This window comes from Pagrus major, chromosome 21 (assembly GCF_040436345.1).
Source record: "Pagrus major chromosome 21, Pma_NU_1.0".
Taxonomy (NCBI): domain Eukaryota; kingdom Metazoa; phylum Chordata; class Actinopteri; order Spariformes; family Sparidae; genus Pagrus; species Pagrus major.
Genome location: NC_133235.1, coordinates 30,604,202 through 30,623,812, shown reverse-complemented (window position 1 = coordinate 30,623,812; position 19,611 = coordinate 30,604,202). Strand labels below are relative to the sequence as shown.

Below are 19,611 nucleotides of genomic sequence, written 5' to 3'. Positions count from 1 at the left end.
GTGTTTGTTCCTCCAGGACTTTTGGATCAGCAGACCTGGAGGCTCTGAGCAGCTGCTCCGCAACACCCCCCCACACACACACACACACACACACACACACACATACACACACACTCACTAGTGGCAGAAGTTACATATTGTGTGTTTAAGTGAAGTATTTGAGTAAATGTACTTATTTACTTTCTACCACTTGATGATACATCTTAATGAAAAGTGTGTGTGTGTGTGTGTGTGTGTGTGTGTGTGTGTGTGTGTGTGTGTAGATCCTCGCTGGATCTCCACTAACCTCGGTGTTCTGACCTGCATCGAGTGTTCAGGGATCCACAGAGAGATGGGAGTCCACGTGTCCAGAATCCAGAGTCTGGAACTGGACAAACTGGGAACCTCTGAACTGCTGGTCTGTGTGTGTGTGTCTGTGTGTGTGTGTGTGTGTGTCTGTGTGTGTGTGTGTGTGTGTCTGTGTGTGTGTGTGTGTCTGTGTGTGTGTGTGTGTGTCTGTGTGTGTGTGTGTGTGTGTGTCTGTGTGTGTGTGTATGTGTCTGTGTGTGTGTGTGTGTGTGTCTGTGTGTGTGTGTGTGTGTGTCTGTGTGTGTGTGTGTGTGTCTGTGTGTGTGTGTGTGTGTGTGTGTGTGTGTGTATGTGTCTGTGTGTGTGTGTGTGTATGTGTCTGTGTGTGTGTGTGTGTGTCTGTGTGTGTGTGTCTGTGTGTGTGTGTGTGTCTGTGTGTGTGTCTGTGTGTGTGTGTCTGTCTGTGTGTGTGTGTGTGTCTGTGTGTGTGTGTGTCTGTGTCTGTCTGTGTGTGTCTGTCTGTGTGTGTGTGTCTGTGTGTGTGTGTGTGTCTGTCTGTGTGTGTCTGTCTGTGTGTCTCTGTTCACGTCTCCTCTCCTGTCTTCCTGTCAGCTTGCTAAGAATGTTGGGAACTGTAGTTTTAATGACATCATGGAGGCGGGCCTGTCGTCCCTGAAGCCGACGCCCTCCAGTGACATGTGAGTGTTTCTATTGGTTCTGCACACACATCCATGTTTATAAATGATGTCACGTCTCACCTGTAACTCGTCTGCAGGACGGCGAGGAAGGAGTTTATCAACGCCAAGTACATCGACCGCAAGTTTGTCAGGCGTACCGTCTCCATGGCGTCCAGCGGTCTGGAGGAGGTGTGTGAAGCGGTGCAGTCCAGAGACCTGCTGTCAATCATCCAGCTGTATGCTGAGGGGGTGGAGCTACTGCAGCCCCTCCCTGAACCTGGACAGGTGGGTGGATGATACACCTGTCAGTCAGGAGGAGCTGTGTGTGTGTGTGTGTGTGTGTGTGTGTGTGTGTGTGTGTGTGTGTGTGTGTGTGTGTGTCTTGAGGAGGCTGCAGGAGGTTCTGATGGTCTTGAGGCAGGAGTCTGGATTCAGCTCTGACCTCCTGGATATTTAAACGTGCTCTCTGTTTGTACTCTGGTCGTTTCCGGGACGGGCACAGACGGGTTTGTGCAGATGAAGGCGTGATGAGGAAGGTTTCTGCCAGACAAATTCATCAGATTAGCAGCAGACATTGTGCATAAACCTACTATTCGGCCACCCCTCACCAATGCTCACAAGCAGAAACGGTTGCAGTGGGCTCAGAAATACATGAGACTAATTTTCAAACAGTCTTGTGCCGTGCAACCCTGGATGGTCCAGATGGATGGAGTAGTGGATGGTTGGTGGATGGCCACCATGTCCCAACAAGGCTGCGACGTCAGCAAGGAGGTGGCGGAGTCATGTTTTGGGCCAGAATCATGGGAAGAGAGCTGGTAGGCCCCTTTAGGGTCCCTGAAGGTGTGAAAATGACCTCGGCAAAGTATATAGAGCTTCTGACTGACCACTTTCTTCCATGGTACAAAAAGAATAACAGTGCCAGGGTTTCCTCCAGGATTTTTTTAAACCGTGGGGGAGGTCTGCCCGGGTGGAAGGGGGGGGTGACGACTGACGACGACAACATGAATTTTGAAATGTGAAATTATGACTATTTCAAACTGAATGTTTTTCTAAATACATTATGTCAGTCCATTTTGGGTCCCAGCCGGATTCCCTGTGCTTTGTTTTTTTCCTCCCTCTCTCTCCTTCGCTGCTGCTCTCTGCTGCCTCACCATGCTCACCCTCCTTCCCTGCCTCTCCTCTTTTCTCTCCTCCACTCACCTCCTGCACTACTTCTGCCTGTGCTCTTATCTAATATAATATTGGGAAGTGTTAAATTTGTTCACATCACCAATACCACGCAGGTAATGTTAGGAATATTTAAATATTACACTTATCACGGTACACATCATTATCATTTCTATTGACTTGAGGGAATAACATCACGACAATAAATCAAAAACATTGAGCCTCTCCTTTATGTAACGTTACCTGACGCTCTTCCTCTGGAACATTTCTCTTCTTTTGAAAATAGTTTAATATACTCATCTGAAAATGTAACCAGAAAAGAGTCATGGCAGAAAATTACCTGGGCATTACCTAAGCTAACGTTATGTCGTGCTGTTCAAAACGTGTATCTGAAACGTAACGGGTTTCCTTCCAATAGAAAATTAAGTTTTACAGTTAAAAATGAATCTACAACAAAATACTATCTCTCTCTACTGTATAACCAAAGACTCGACATGCTTTATTAGGCCTGAAGTAATCTCTCTTTAACAAGTGTCAATGGTACAAAAATAAAATAAAAATAAGAATCTCTGTGAAATAATGATAGAAATAATGCGCATCCTGTATTAACCAATCAATAACACATTTAACCCGACTCAGGATTTTTTCTGTAGCCTAATCCATCTATAACATTTGGGTCGTTTTCACGGGTTTGAACAAAACTGTATCAAATATAACCCGGCTTAGGTACCTGTCTCTCACCCTTTTCTCTCCCTCCACGTCGGACTGTCGTCTCTACTCTCTTCGTCTTTCGCGCGCTGCAGCCAGACAGGCAGGTGGTGACTCCGGTGTTGGTTTTTCAAAATAAGGGTATTTGCAGCGTAGCGCCACATTTCATGAAAAACACCATGTTTTGTGCCAAAATTCACATTTCATACAATAATTTACATTAACATAAACATAAAACAACATAAAAACAAGGTAAAAAAAAACAAAAAAAAAAACATTATTCTGAAGGTGTGGCGGCTTTTATTTTGCCATGGCGGTGCGCCACAATCAATTACATGTAGAGGAAACCCTGCGTGCCTTCTGTAGCAAAATCATCTTCATGCATGACAATGCACCATCTCATGCTGCAAAGAGTACCTCTGTGTCATTGGCTGCTATGGGCATCAAAGGAGAGAAACTCATGGTGGGGCCCCCATCCTCCCCTGACCTCAACCCTATTGAGAACCTTTGGAGCATCCTCAAGAAAAAGATCTATGAGGGTGGGAGGCAGTTTGCATCAAAACAGCAGCTCTGGGAGGCTATTCTGACATCCTGCAAAGAAATTCAAGCAGAAACTCTCCAAAAACTCACAAGTTCAATGGATGCAAGAATTGTGAAGGTGATATCAAAGAAGGGGTCCTATGTTAACATGTAACTTGGCCTGTTAAGATGTTTTTGATTGAAATAGCTTTTGATTTCAGTAAATATGACCTCCTAATGCTGCAAATTCAACAAATTTTGTTGAATTTGTTCAACAAGGTTTGTTCTATAACATCCGAATTATACCCTAACGGTTGATGACTTGAAAATTATACTGACTGTCATTTGCATCGACTATTTAGGAAAATCAGAGAAAAATATCATTTGCATAATAATTTGGAAAGTGGTGTAAGTGGTTTCAGGTGTCTTCAGGCGGGTTAGGGGTTTGGTCGTGTAAGGCTGTAATCTTAAGATTACGAATCCGGCCCCAAAAAAATAGTTTCTGGCCTCCCCATTCCTGTTTGCAAGTGCGACATTTTGCGAGTCCATCGCAATGGTTGGATTTAGGGACTTTTCCCCTTTACTTGAATGGGCGAGTCCCAATTATCGTGGTCTTGCAAATATGGACCAAGTTAGACACCAGGAATGGGTGAAGTTCACTAAGTGGCCGCCAGGTGGTGCCATAGAGCCAAAAGGGAGTCCATAAATACAAGTTTCAAAGCCGGAATTACAAGGACAGTTATGTCCTTCTTGAGTAGCGGGTCTGAGTGAGGTGTACATGGAGTTACCCAGGAATGGAGCACACTCTGGGGGACAAGTGGCTCCACATCCACCCCCTCAGTCCCTGGAAGTTTAGCCCAGGACTGGAGCACTCTCTGGGGGATAAGTGGCTCCACATCCACCCCCTCAATCCCTGGAAGTTTAGCCCAGGAATGCAACACTCTCTGGGGGATAAGTGGCTCCACAAAGTTTCGTGCCCCTGGTAGTCCATTAAAACACTTAGGAAAACTTTGGACTATGGACTACCAGGGGCACGAATCTTTGGTGGGTGCAGCTATTGATGTGTAGCCCAGGGAGAGGTGCTTAAGAGTGGGTTAACAGGTTCTGATGGAGAGCAAGGTCCCTGGAGGGTTAGGCTTAGAAGGAGAGTCAGTGGACCCAGAGCACAGCCTAGGACTGTGGAGGCTTGCTGAAGGCTGCTTGGGGGGCTGTGGTGCAGAAGCCAGAGGCCCTAAATACAAGTTTCAAAGCCGTATTTATAAGGAAATGTGTATATATATCGCCTACAGAGCCCGGACGTGAGCCAGGTATCCCTTTCCAGGAACCTTGCAATCATGTGGAGACTGTTCAAAGCCGTAATTATAAGGACATGTGTATGTATCTCCTACAGAACCCGGACGTGAGCCATAATTTGTAGGTATCCCTTTCACCAACCTTGCAATCATGTACCGTGGCTCTTGACTGCCCCTGCTGGTCAAACTGTAGAATGCAGCTTTTATCAAAATCCGTAATTAAAACTAGTAAAAGTGTGCCAAATCCTGACAGAGTCTAATTAGGGTCAGAGCTGGTATTTGTGTTATTGATCGATATTGACTTGTTTTAAATGTGTTTGTTCAGGAGGCGGGAGAGACGGCACTACATCACTGTGTTCAGACAGCTGATCACTCCTCGCTCCACCTGGTCGACTTCCTGGTTCAGAACAGGTACAACACTCCAGACAGTCCAGGATCACACTCAGCTGGTTGGTGCTCCGTGTAAATGTGTGTGTGTGTGTGTATGCGCAGTGGTAACCTGGACGGACAGACGGACAGAGGAAACACAGCTCTGCATTACAGCTGTCTGTACAACAAACCACAGTGTGTGAGACTGCTGCTGAGAGGAAAACCTGACATCCACATCAGTAAGAACACACACACACACACACACACACACACACACACACACACACACGTTCTGTGTATCTATAACATCTGCAGAATCTGTCTCTGACATGAAAAATCAACTTCCTGTATGTCCTACAAATTAAAAGCATGTAGTGTTTGTGAGGACAGAATCAAAATGAGATAAATATTTTGTTATTGATGGCAGTGATCAGAGACAGACTCAGTGTGGACAGACAGTGTGGACAGACAGGACTAGGAGCTGCAGGATGAATATCCTGTATTGATTTCCTGACTGAACTGCCACAAGGGGGAGCTGCATCTTTCCAGTCTTTCCAAAACCCAAACCTTGTCACCACAGCTGAAGGCTGGGTTCATTCGCAGAAGAGTTAACTGTGAGCTGGTAGAGGGCAGGGAGGTTTCATATTGTGTGGTCGTCACTCACAGGTAGAGGTAGGCAGTGTGTCCCGGGGGTGAGGCAGAGCTAAACTATGATCAATACGACCGTCCATAAAACCTCCAACTCAGTCAAATAAAGGAGCCGTCCAGCCTTCACGTTATCCTCTTGTTCTATATCTTCTGCATCATGTGTGTGTCCAGAACAGAAAGAGCTCCAGGACGTGTTTAGCCTAGCTTAGCACAAAGACTGGAAGCAGGGGGAAACTGTTAGCTTAGCTCCTTCACTGCATTGTTACAGCTGCCTGTGTCTTCTCAGCCAATCAGAGCGGAGAGACAGCGTTGGACATCGCCCGCAGACTGAAGAACGGCCAGTGTGAAGAACCGGTAAGAAACATGACGATAACAACATGTCTGGCTACGTTCTGATTGGCTGGCAGGTGACACATTTAGTTACCAGGCCGTGACGTAATGTCGTCTTCTGAATCAGCTGTTACAACAAACATTTAATCACTGAGTGGAGGATCAGAGACCAGTTTAATAAACTCTCACTGTAAATATTGACAGTCCAAATGTGTTGTAACCGCAGTGTGTCCTGATCACTGGCCCACAACAGAACCTCATTGTTTTCTTTAAGAACATCCACAGTTGTCTCTCTGTGTCCCAGCTGGTGGAGGCAGTTTCAGGCAGGTTCAATCCTCATGTTCACGTTGAATACGACTGGAACCTCAGACTGGACGAACTGGATGAGAGCGACGACGAACTGGACGACAAGGTAACACAGAGCAAACCACATCCTAATGGATCAGCGACCTCCTGCCTCTCCTCTTACCTGTGTGTCTCTTCCTGCAGCCAAGCCCGGTGAAGAAGGAGCGTTCCCTCCGTCCTCAGAGCTTCTGTCCGTCCTCCAGCGCTTCCTCTCAGGACAAGCTGTCTCTGCCAGCCTCCTTCGTTCCTCCTCACAGGGACAAACAGCGTCTCTCCTATGGGGCGTTCGCCAACACCGTCTACAGCACCTCCTCCGACAACCCTCCATCCCCCGGGCCCGACACCTCAGGACCTTCACCAGCAGCCAGGAGCCAGGGGAAAGGTAGGAGGACCCTGTGACGTAGACCAGGTGTTCTTAACGAGGAGGTGCAATGAGTCCTCACAGGTCCAGAGTCTTCAGAAGGTTTTTGGGGCTCCAAAAGTTATTGAAGGTTGTTCACAAGATTTTGTTGTGGTTCCAGAGGTTTCTGAAGGTGGTCCAGTACACCGTGAGGGTTATTCAGTGGTTTTTGATTGTGGTCTATTGGCTTATTTGGTGGGACCGGATGTGTTTTTGTAAATGTGTTAGGATTCCTTGATAAAGTGTGGTGGACTTTAAAAGGACGAACGTGTTTGAAAAGATTCCACAGTGACGTTTCATGTCTCATCCAAGAGGCTTCTTCACTTCTAACTAACTGGAGGAGCTGCAGGCTTTTAAACTATGTGTGGGAGTGTCCTTACAGAGCGTGGGAGTATCCTTACAGAGTGTGGAGGTGTCCTTACATTGTGTGGGAGTGTCCCTACACTGCACGGGAGTGTCCTTACAGATTGTGGGAGTGTCATTACGTGGTATGGGAGTGCTCTTAGATCGTGCGGGAGTGTCCGTGCATAGTGCGAGAGTGTCCTTACAGCAGTGGTTCTCAAACTTTTTCGGTCATCCCCCACTTTGGACAAGGGGGAATTTTCAAGCCCCACCTGCCCCCATCGCCCCAACACAATGCTAATGAATTACGCCAAGCTTAACATCCGCGCGAAAGTTTGTTCCTCTACAATTGACCGTTCGCTAAGCCCCGCCCCCCTTAGTTACTGTTGCTATGTCTGTCAAGCTTTCGCTCCTACCATAAGAAATATGGAGTTTTCAGTGATATCAATAAGAGATATTCCAAAGGAAATTACGACAAATTTCTGGAAAAACTGTTTGGTGATATCAGAGAGAAGCCGACAGAATGGTCTTCGGTATGCATTTGAGAGATACATCCACAATATCATCTGCTGGCGGAGTATAAATGTTTGTTGTTGTTCTGATCGCACTCTGGGAATTTCGCTCAGGTAGATCAAACTTAATACAGTACAGTCGTGAATCCCTATTACAAATCGGGATCACGCAACAACAACTACCCGATATGGATACTTTCCCACATAGTCACCGGATACCAGCGGAGATAGCCAGACCATCGGGGCCTCCGTGGATGATCATACTGAGTGGCAGGCGGCGGAGCCTGCGGAGGGAGCGCAAGCAGAAGCGGGGCTGCCAGGGTGGCACTCTTGCTCGACTAAAGAGGAATCCCAGGAGACCACCGCTCCCCAGCCTCTTCGTTGCCAACGTCAGGTCTCTTAACAACAAAATGGATGAACTACGATTTCGCTTATCAACATGGTCACTCATCCAGGAGAGTTGTGTGATTATAATCACTGAGACCTGGCTACACTCGGGAGTCCCAGACGCAGCTATCAAGCTAGCGGGCTGCGCTTACCACCGCGGCGACAGGAACAGTGACTATTGATATGATCTTTGTTGTCATTAAAGAAAGGCATTGATAAAAATAGGCATAAAAAGGAAAATTTCCTCCCGTTTGTCGCGCCCCACCTGTCACGTCTCTATTCCCCACCAGTGGGGCGCGCCCCACACTTTGAGAACCGCTGCCTTACAGAGTGTGGGAGTGTCCTTACAGAGTGTGGGAGTGTCCTTACAGAGTGTGGGAGTGTTCTAACAGAGTCGTTAAGGACATGTGTGAGCTCTGAGTTTCAGAGTTGTTAGGGCCACTTGTGGGTCGTTGGTCAAACCGGCCTTCATGTGGGTTGCTAAGGCCAGGTGAGCCCAGGTGTGAATGGTTGTTAAGCTGTCTGGGGAAAGAACTCAGTACAGCATTGTAGGTGGGTGATCAGTAACGTCTTAGTCCTCCTCTTTTGTTCAAAGACGGTCGTTCCAGTTTGATATAGATGGATTATTTTACTCCTCTTTCAAACCATCTGTCTTCTCTGGACAAGATGTTTACATTGTTGTCCTCAAAGGAATGATTTGTCTCCTTCAGATGTTAGTGGAGTGTGAGTTTGACCTGAGGAGTTGGACTTCCTGTGTTGTGCCATTCGTTTGTGGAGAGGTTGTTTTGTCTCCCCAATGTACAAATCTGTGCAGTCCTGGCTGCATTGAACAGCATCAACTACATTACTCTGTTTATGCCTCCTGGGTGTTGGTAGGTTTAAGGTGGCCTAAGACATTACTGATCACCCGCCTACATTGCTGTACTGAGTTCTTTCCCCAGACAGCTTAACAACCATTCACACCTGGGCTCACCTAGCCTTAGCAACCCACATGGAGGCCGGTTTGACCAACAACCCACAAGTGGCCCTAACGACTCTGAAATGCAGAGCTTACATGTGTCCTTAACAACTCTGTAAGGACACTCCCACACAGAGTTTAAAAGCCTGCAGCTCCTCCAGTTAGTTAGAAGTGAAGAAGCCTCTTGGATGAGATGTGAAACATCTTCAACAAACTGAAACAAGTCCAGTTGCCTATGATACAGCACCTAGACAAATCACTGATTGGTTCCTCCTTCAGGCCCCGCCACAGCCCCGCCCACCTCCCTTCCCCTCACCTCTCAGATCAGTGGAGGAGGAGGAGGAAGCTGGGCACAAGGAGGAGGAAGCTCCACCCTGAAGAAGAGACCCCCTCCCCCTCCACCTGGACACAAGCGCACCCTGTCCGACCCCCCCAGTCCAGTCCTGCAGGGACCGGCAGGTAAAGGTAACTCGGCAACACTGCATGATCCAAAACCCTTCAGACAAGTGACCTCATCAAACGTGTGACCTCATGTGACCTCATCAAACGTGTGACCTCATCTTGACTTTTTATGTCTGACGGAAACATGGCTCCACAAATATTCTCCATCTGCTGCGTTAATTATACCAGGTTACAGGCTGTTTAGAAGAGACAGGTCGGATGCAAAAGGGGGCGGGGTTCTGATTTACATGAAAGAGGATATCCAGTGTACAGAAGTCATATGGCCTAGTGACAATGCATTGGAATGTATTGGCCTGAATGTAATGCTGTCACCAGAAATGTCCTTTATGCTTATTGTGTTATACCGCCCACCATCATCTAACATTGAGTTTTACGAAAAATTTTGTGATATGCTGAAAGCCTGCAATCTTAAGAAAGAGGTTATTATTACAGGAGATTTTAACATAAACTGGGAGGATAACCTTACTAGGAAAAGGCTCAAACAGATTACAGATGGATCTGACCTGTCCCAGTTAATCCAGGGTCCAACTAGAATCACTAATTCTACCAAAACCCAGATCGATCTAATTTTTAGTAACAGACCACAAAGAATTGTAAAATCTTTTAACATGATTACTGGATTATCTGATCATAATCTAACTCTTGTGGCTAGAAAACTAACAAATAAGCGCTTTAAGTCACCTGCTGTCACAGGGCCTGGATTTTGTAGAATTCCAAGAAGTGAGCTTCAAAACTTCAGAGACAGTGTTCAGGAAATAAAATGGAATGATCTGATTTTAGGGTTAAACATAGAAGACGACAGTCTGACCTTATTAGACAGAGTCCAAAACATGATAAAGCAATATACTCGGGCGATTCAACATAAAAGGGGCAAAAGAAACAGCCTACCATGGGTTAATATGAACATACTAAAATGGATGAAAGAACGAGATCTTGCCCTAAAAACAGCTCTTAAAACGAAGCTACATAATGATAAACTCAGATTCACTACATTGAGGAACAAAGTAGTACAGGCGCTAAGAAAAGCTAAAGCTGATTTCTTCCTGAACTAGGCCTGTCACGATAATCAATAAATCAATTAATCATACGATAAATTAAAATGAGCTCGATAATTTTGCTGGCCTCGATAATTTCCATTTGCATGCTTGTTTGTTTTCCTCGTGTCTCTCACTAGAACCCTCTTGTCAGTCACTAGCCCCATTCACGCAGCCGTTTGCATGCGGGGATACTGCGCCAATTCTCCGCATCCGCCTTTGTGTGAACGTTTCAGACTCTTCGTCACATTTCTGCCCGAAAAACAGCGTCTGTCCCCGGCAAAAAACTTTAACTCACCAAGTGTCTGTCGCGCGACGGTCAGTTACTGTTGTCATGGTGACGGTCAGCCCTCCCGACGAGACTCAGTGAACTTAGTGAACCCCGAGAGTGAAATAGTCAGACAGCGTCCAGTTTACTGATGGCGATTATGTAATTATGTAAATTATAGAAAAACGTAACTTTGTCACTTTCATCCATATGATTATAAACAGACAGCTGGTACATGTTTAGATTAACAGGAGGACACCGGGGAAACACCTTGAAAAAAAACACATACGTCATCATCATCACGTGTACCGTCACGCCTCCGCATCGCTACAGACAATGGTGCTAACATTGTTGCTGCAGTAAGGAACCGTGGCTGGCCATGGCTCAATTGCTTTGGCCACAGCCTCCATCTTTATTTATTTTGGATATTTAAAATGTCTTTTTCACATTCCAATGTTAAATATTCTTTAGAAATAAAGGTTTATTGATCTTTGAAAGGGTGTACTTGCATTATTATGCCATTATCATTATATTAGTTGAAAAATGGTCTCAAAGCGACAATATTATCGTTTATCGCAATAATTTCTAGGACAATTTATCGTCCAGCAAAATTTGTTATCGTGACAGGCCTATCCTGAACATAATTGGCGAAGCAAGAGGTAACACTAAATTAATCTGGGAGCAGATTAAGAAATTGACAGGGCGAAAACATAACATAGAAAAGCAAATGGAACTTGAAATTAACGGCAACATCTCTAGGAACCCCATTGAAAATGCTGAGGCCCTCAACCGCTATTTTATTGATTCAGTGGCCACTATTGCACAGAGTTTCTCGGTGAGTCATGTAAATACCTCTACATTGCAGGCATTACCCCTTTCCTTGGATGTTTCAGAGCCACCCTTCCACATAGAATGCATTGATGAGCCAGACGTATTTAGGCTAATCAATGCTCTTAAGACAACAAAAGCGAATGATGTTTATCAATTTGATACCGCTATGCTTAAAGACCTAAGCACATCATTGGTTCCTCCTCTCACAAAAATATTAAATCAGTCCTTTTCTCAGGGAATCTTTCCGAGTGCTTGGAAGACTGCTGTTGTAACACCTATTTTTAAATCTGGATGCAGTTTGGATTTAGAGCAAATCACTCCACAGAGACAGCTAACTGCTTTCTTATAGAGAAAATAAAATCACTCTTGGATAAGGATGGTGTTGTTGGAGCTGTGTTTTTAGATCTCAGGAAGGCCTTTGACACTGTAAATCATGCAGTCCTCATCTCTAAGTTATCCACCTTCAACTTTTCTCCAGCTGCCCTAAAATTGTTCAAGTCCTATCTTTGTAATCGTTCTCAAATTGTTCGCGTCAACAACCATCAGTCAACTGCTCTCAGCTCCTCTACTGGTGTTCCTCAAGGATCCATCTTGGGTCCACTTTTGTTTAGCTTATATGTCAATGATCTGCCGTCTGTATGTCCCGAGATACAGACCCAAATGTACGCCGACGACACGGTAATTTATGCTCACAGCAATACAAAAAGTGGAGTTGCCTCCATTCTGACAAAAGCAATGACACACATTACTGACTGGCTAAATCGCTGCTGTCTACAATTAAATGTGTCAAAAACCACTAGCATGTATTTTACAAAGAAATTAAGCAATACTGTCGAGCCACAAATACTTGTATGTGGACAAAAACTAGAAATTGCCAAAGAATTAAAATATCTTGGGATTGTATTGGATTCACATCTTACATTTCAAACTCCAAAAGTTTACAAAAGTCTGCAACAGAGTCAAATACAACCTAGCAAATTACAGATTGATAAGAAATTGTATGTCAACCAGCGCTGCTAGAATGTACACGAACGCTATGATCATTTCACACATTACCTGCTGTCTAACAAGCTGGTCACAGGCAAGCAACTCAATCTTGGGTCCACTTGAATCACTATATAAACAAACTATGAAAATTTTCGACAAGAAACCAAACCGTTTCCACCACTGTCATATATTAGAAAAACATAACCTTCTGAGTTGGGAAAACCTGATCAAACATGCTAATATATGTCTTATCTATAAAATCATTAATGGCTTGGCTCCTCCCCCACTCAGTTGCTTTGTTAGGAAAAGAGAAAAATTCAAATCAGATAACAAGAGGAGTCACGAGGGGAGACTGCATAATCCCACTAAGAAAGTCTGCTTTTAGTCAATCCGCCTTCTCGATTAAAGCAGCTCACGAGTGGAACACTGGACCGGTTCATATCAGAGAACTCACCACCTACAGGTCGTTCTCTAAACAGTTAAAAAAATGGCTGATTGGCAATCAAATCTGTCAGCATTAGTCAAATAGAGATAATGTGTATGATGCTTAACTGCTCTGCTCCTCCACATAGATCAGTGTCATTGTTGTCTTGTTCCTTAGATTAGTCTGCTTGTGATTGCTCTTGTGTGATTTGTTTGTCTGTCTTGCAAAATTGCTGCATTGTACATGTCATATGTGTGCCTGCTTATGTATGCTGCTATTGTCTGTCCGTGCTCTGTTGTACTTTGTTCTGCTCTGCTTATTGTTGCTAATGTATTTGTCCTGCTTTTATTGTTGTTTATGTCTTTGTCCTACTTTTATCTTATGTTTTATACTGAAACTGTTGTTTTAAACCTGCGTCTTGATTTTAGGATGCCACTTTACATCTGGCCAGGGACAACAGATGAAAACTAGCCTCTTGGCTAATTCTGGCATATTTACAGCAATGTTCATCAATATGCACTGTCCCTGACAAATAAAATGAATAAATAAAAAAATAAATAAAACGTATGACCTCATCAAACGTGATCTGGTGAAAATCTGGTGTTTCTAACAGGAAGTGAGCTGACCCCCCCACCTGGAAGCAGGAGCAAGTTTGATGGGATCCAGCAGCAGCAGAGGTACTTGTACATATGAAGTACTCAGCTCAGATAAACAGGTGAAGTACAGACTGTGGTGACCTTTGACCTCTCCTCTCCAGTACGACCTCCAGTAACACCAAGTCGACGTTGGGACCCAGAGTTCTTCCTAAACTACCTCAGAAAGGTGAGATGACCCTTTATTTTGAAAGGTCAGATGTTTAATGTTTAACATGTTACATATGTTACATGAGACCCGTCTCCTTGAAGCGTGGCAGCCAATCAGCCATCAGAACACTCCTCCTCCGTCTGCGTATCAACCTGTTGACTCTGGTTTTGTTTCATCTCAGTGGCGTTGAGGAAGATCGACACTGTCCACCTCCCGTCTGTGGACAAGTCCAGCCCTCCACCAGACCTCCTCCACAAACCCTCCTCCTCCTCCTCCTCCTCCTCCCAGCCTGACCCCCAGAAGTCTCCTCCCTTCATTGACGGCTCCCCTAAACCCTCCCCCACCCCGGTGGACTCCACCCACCGAGCCCCATTGGCTGAGAAGCCACAGCTGTCCGACCTTCCCCCTAAACCTCACCTGTCCGAGCTCCCCCCTAAGCCCCTCCTCAGAGACCTCCCTCCCAAACCCCAGATCACAGACCTCCCCCCCAAACCCACTCTCAGCGACAGGCCTGGCCCCACTCCTGTTATTACGGAGACACAGGAATCGAAGATGACGGTGGTGGCTGAGAGCCAGTCATCCTTCCTGCAGGGGGAGCTTTCACCTCGACCGGCAGCTGAAGATGTTGATGAGTTACCGCCCAGTGCCATGGAGATGCCCGTCCCTCTGCCACGAAAAATCAACTCTGTGAGACAATAAGGAGTTTGAACAGGTTAAAGAGACAGAAAATAAAATGGCGTCTGTGCTGAGTGTGTTCTCTGTGTGCTCTGCAGGTGAAGAACAAGATCCGCAGAGTGAAAACCATCTACGACTGTCAGGCCGACAACGACGACGAGCTCACCTTCACAGAGGGAGAAGTCATCATCGTCACAGGAGAGGAGGACCCCGAGTGGTGGGTAGGTAGCACTCATCTTCATCATCCTCTTTGTCACAAACAGAACTGAAGCCACTGAATAGAACAGTTCTGGTCTGGTTCGAAAGAACGTGCAGGTGACGGCAGCTCTGAACTGTTTAACGGTTCTCTGATCATCTCACCACCAGCTGGCGTTCAGCTGAGGGTCTGCAATTCAGGGTCTGCATCCTTCGAAGGACGCGGCCTTTGCGGCCTCTGAAGGCGAGTCCTTCGGAAGTACCTTCGAAAGCCGCGTCCACCGTTGTTAAATGGGACGGTCTCGCCTTCGGAGCATTTCCTGGTTGCGTCACCAGAGGTTCCCGCCCCTTACCCTTACATCACGATTTCTGCCGCCCAGGCTCGCAAAAGTGACGATCTACATCACTTGATGTCGCCATTTTCCTTCTTTCTTTCTTCTTTTTCGGGCGTGCAAAGGATATTGGGATATGGGAGGCTGTGAAGGATAGTAGCGGTGCGTCCTCCAAAAAGAGGGAAAAGAAGGCTGCATTTGTGGGCTGCGTTTGGAGGAGCCTTCGAATTGGGACGGCCTTTGCGCGGCCAAGGTGCGGAATTCCTGCAGGTGTCTGAGGCCACGCCTCTTGGGTCAAGGCCCGGACAACAGGTGCACCAACAGGGCCTCCTTCACAAGTTTGACTCTTTGCTGCTGGACGGTGCTGAAAGTTGATTGATCCGAGGTCTGTGATTGACTGTCAGTCTGGCCCCTCCTATCCAATTGATTAGTCTTTAGATATCCAGGAACTGTTGCCCCTGACAACACAGCTCAGGGTCACAGGGACACACACACACCTTCAATGCTTTAAAGTGCTCCTGAAGTTCACCTGATGAGGCCGATCTTAATCTGATTTTAATCTGATCTTAATCTGATTTTAATCTGATCTTAATCTGATCAATCATTTCGTTTTTTTCTCAGATTGGACACATCGAGGGACAGCCGGAGAGGAAAGGTGTCTTCCCCATGTCCTTTGTTCACAACCTCTGTGATTGACAGCCACAGAGACAGGCCCCGCCCACCTGCTGAGGTCACACTGATGAAAGTGGGCGGAGTCAGTCAAGGAAATAAACAAGCCTCAGTTACTGAAGTCAACGCTGTAAATAGACTTTATTACTCTGCCCAACAGTGTCGCAGAGCAGCATGCAGACAGAGAGAGGAGGTCAAAGGTCAAAGGTCAGTAACATCTGGCCGAGCAGCTCATCACCACCAGCCAACGACACAGAAGCACAAGAAGAAAAACGATCATTCAGAGAAGAGAAGCACAACGTTACCGAGCCGATCATCAACACAGTCACCTGTAAAGAAATCATCAGAGCGACCACGTCTCACCTGCTCCACAGGTCGGGGATCCCAGCTCGGACTGGGCACCTTAGAGGTACACCTGCACAGGTAACCAGTCTACAGTCTGCTGTAGCAGGAGTTCATGTCACGTACTTCCTGTCTCCATCAGAAGATCAATACATCAAGCTGAGTTCACTGAGAGACAGAATTCACTGAATAAACAACACAAGAGTCCAATCAGCAGCTGTCCTGTCAGAACAAGTCTCAGAGGACGAGCAGCAGTTTCTGAACCACTTCTGAGGAGGAGACGAGGACAAACAGTTGAGCTGAAGAAACACCAGAATCTCACGGTGAGGATGAAGTCATGGATCAGTGTCAGTAACAGAAGGCTGAATGTCAGGAGACGGACAGGAGACACAATGACACCACAGTGTCTCACAGCCACAGTGCAACATGGTGGAGGAAGATGTTTTCAGACCCCACCCTGACGGAGGAGCACCACTCCATCCCTCAGAGACATGCTCCACCCTCCAGTGCATGTCACACTTCACACCTGTCACCTGTCTGTCTGCACACGTCCTCTACAGCCCACCTGTCACCTGTCTGTCTGCACACGTCCTCTACAGCCCACCTGTCACCTGTCTGTCTGCACACGTCCTCTACAGCACACCTGTCACCTGTCTGTCTGCACACGTCCTCTACAGTCCACCTGTCACCTGTCTGTCTGCACACGTCCTCTACAGCCCACCTGTCATCTTATTAAAGGAGCACTCTGTAGTTTTTTCAAGATCTTCAGTGACTGAAACAAATTAAATAAACAAACTGACCTTAAAGAACAACACAATTTATACTGTTTGACTGTGTTTATATGTGGCGGACCCTGCCACCTTTCTAGCTTCAAACAGTGTTATTGTCCTCCTCTTTAAAGTTTGACTTTTCCTTTGAACAGTGAAAACTGCAGACTCTCCCTCATGAGTCATCCTGAGAAATAAACTACAACTCCCAGAGTGCATTGCTGTAAGAAACGACTTTACTGTCATGGTGGAGGACTGAGGGTCGCCCCCTGTGGGACAACTGCTGATAGAACAAAGAGAAAGAAATCAATCAAGATGATTGATCATAAGAGTCAAATCAATACGTTTTAAATCAGTTACACTTAAAAACTCTCCGTGTAAGTTTGTAGAAGTAATCTGATTCCTTTATTTCTGATGACTTTCATGTTTGCTTTGAAACTGACTGACTTATTGATCAGGATGTAAAGTGATGAAGGAGATTAAATTAATTAACATGAATTTATACATTAACTTCATTTATTGTTCATCAGTCTAAAAACCTTTAATATATTAATCCAGGAACTTTTTTTTGAGGACTTTTCAAGTGAAGAGACGAATTAAAGAACCTCTGTGATTTAATGATGAATGGATTCGGACCGGGTCAGTGAGTGCAGACTGTCGATCTGGTGACTGTTTCAAGATGTGAAGCTGTTCAGTTTGATTGATGAGGTGAATCTGTGATGAACTGGACGAGTTCAGGACGTCTGAATCAGAATGAATCTGATCAGATTAAAGGAACAGTCCCACATTTATCCTCGTCCAGCTGTTCAGTCTGTCCTGGTCATGTGTTGTTGAAGACAGAGTATAAACATTAATGTTATTTAAAGACTTGTTGTCCAGCTGCATGTTGTCTGCAGAGGCTGTCGTTTATTTATTCTGTATTTTATAACTCAACATAAATGATAAACAGCTGAACGATCAATCTGAGACATTTATTAAATCCTGATCATTAGCTAATGTTAGCAGACCGTAAAGAGGACACTGTGGGTCCGTTATTCAGAACTGGATACTGGATCCAAAGACTGCATCTGTTCGGTCCAGTGAGAACTGCTCGCTTAGCGCACACTCAGGTGTTGCCATGGAGACAGAGTTACTGCTTGCAAAAAACTAAAAACAAATGAAAATATGAAGTTATGGTCTCTTTTGTCTTTGTCTCCTGTGGGTGACCGCAGTGTAAGAAGGATAACGCTCAACGAGCACCATTATCAGGAAGTAATGGACGCCATGTTATGAAGGCTAACACGCTGCTAACTGTGAACAAATGCTGTCCAATCATACTAAGTTAAGCACGTTAGCTGCTTAGCATAGCATATTTAATTACAGGAGAAATTTATCTTAAGTTTTTATGTTGTTCAATTAAAACAACAAACATTTCTGAACATTCACACGTCTGAAAGAGCTTCAACATGCTACGCTAACCTCTAACATGCTAGGTTAACCTCTAACATGCTAGGCTAACCTCTAACATGCTAGGTTAACCTCTAACATGCTAGGTTAACCTCTAACATGCTAGGTTAACCTCTAACATGCTAGGCTAACATACCCTAATGTTGTCAGGAGGGACAGAATGAGCAGATATTAAACATGTTAAAACTGAACGACTGAAAGTTTCTGCTTTTGTTTTTATTCATTTTATTGTGAAATATGACCTGATAGAAGAGTCTGAGCTGAGTCTGAGCTGAGTCTGAGCCGGGTCTGAGCTGAGTCTGAGCTGAGTCTGAGCCGGGTCTGAGCTGAGTCTGAGCTGAGTCTGAGCTGAGTCTGAGCCAGGTCTGAGCTGAGTCTGAGCTGAGTCTGAGCTGAGTCTGAGCCAGGTCTGAGCTGAGTCTGAGCCGGGTCTGAGTCGGGTCTGAGCTGAGTCTGAGCCAGGTCTGAGCTGAGTCTGAGCCAGGTCTGAACTGAGTCTGAGCCAGGTCTGAGCCGGGTCTGAGCTGAGTCTGAGCCAGGTCTGAGCCAGGTCTGAGCTGAGTCTGAGCCAGGTCTGAGCTGAGTCTGAGCCGGGTCTGAGCTGAGTCTGAGCCAGGTCTGAGCTGAGTCTGAGCCGGGTCTGAGCTGAGTCTGAGCCAGGTCTGAGCTGAGTCTGAGCTGAGTCTGAGCCGGGTCTGAGCTGAGTCTGAGCCAGGTCTGAACTGAGTCTGAGCCGGGTCTGAGCTGAGTCTGAGCCAGGTCTGAGCTGAGTCTGAGCCGGGTCTGAGCCGGGTCTGAGCTGAGTCTGAGCCAGGTCTGAGCTGAGTCTGAGCCGGGTCTGAGTCGGGTCTGAGCTGAGTCTGAGCTGAGTCTGAGCCGGGTCTGAGCCGGGTCTGAGCTGAGTCTGAGCCAGGTCTGAGCTGAGTCTGAGCCGGGTCTGAGCCGGGTCTGAGCTGAGTCTGAGCCGGGTCTGAGTCGGGTCTGAGCCAGGTCTGAGCTGAGTCTGAGCCAGGCTCGGGCGGACCAGCACCGCCTCCAGTTGGGAGGAAACCACCATCAACAATAAACACCTGAGGAGAAACTCCCCGCTGGTCTTCTGTCTTTAATCCTTCATCCAATCAGATGAGTTTATACAGCAACATGATGTCACAGGACTACAGATGCATGATGGGAAATACTTTGAGGGCAGAAATAATATTCGAAGGTCTCATCGAGGTTTTTCCTCCCAAACTGACGGACTTGACTTTAAAGGTGCAGTTCGTCAGAATTACAGATGAAAACATGAAAAGAATAAAACATCTGATGGCGTCTGTGTTGTGTTGCCCAGGTGTCGACTCAGAGTGCTAACAGGCTAGCCCGGGCTCGTCCTGATCCAAAGCTCCTTTGCTAACTGAGCTAACTAGCTTACAGTGGCTACAGTTAGCAGCAGTTAG

At 46.1% G+C, this 19,611-nt stretch overlaps 1 protein-coding gene across 1 annotated transcript in view; it reads left to right on the top strand.

The window, feature by feature from the left end:
• The window catches only part of asap1a (ArfGAP with SH3 domain, ankyrin repeat and PH domain 1a), a 34,416-nt gene extending 16,515 nt beyond the window's left edge, over window positions 1–17,901 (top strand). Inside the window, exons 15-28 of the mRNA XM_073491706.1 lie at window positions 264–397; window positions 901–986; window positions 1,064–1,250; window positions 4,977–5,062; window positions 5,144–5,259; window positions 5,955–6,022; window positions 6,303–6,410; window positions 6,488–6,725; window positions 9,222–9,407; window positions 13,562–13,625; window positions 13,706–13,770; window positions 13,934–14,439; window positions 14,526–14,648; window positions 15,576–17,901. Coding sequence (XP_073347807.1) covers window positions 264–397; window positions 901–986; window positions 1,064–1,250; window positions 4,977–5,062; window positions 5,144–5,259; window positions 5,955–6,022; window positions 6,303–6,410; window positions 6,488–6,725; window positions 9,222–9,407; window positions 13,562–13,625; window positions 13,706–13,770; window positions 13,934–14,439; window positions 14,526–14,648; window positions 15,576–15,650 — 2,042 coding nt within the window. The 3' untranslated portion in view covers window positions 15,651–17,901. The remainder of the gene's footprint in view (window positions 1–263; window positions 398–900; window positions 987–1,063; window positions 1,251–4,976; window positions 5,063–5,143; window positions 5,260–5,954; window positions 6,023–6,302; window positions 6,411–6,487; window positions 6,726–9,221; window positions 9,408–13,561; window positions 13,626–13,705; window positions 13,771–13,933; window positions 14,440–14,525; window positions 14,649–15,575) is intronic.
• The last annotated feature ends 1,710 nt before the right edge of the window (window positions 17,902–19,611 follow it).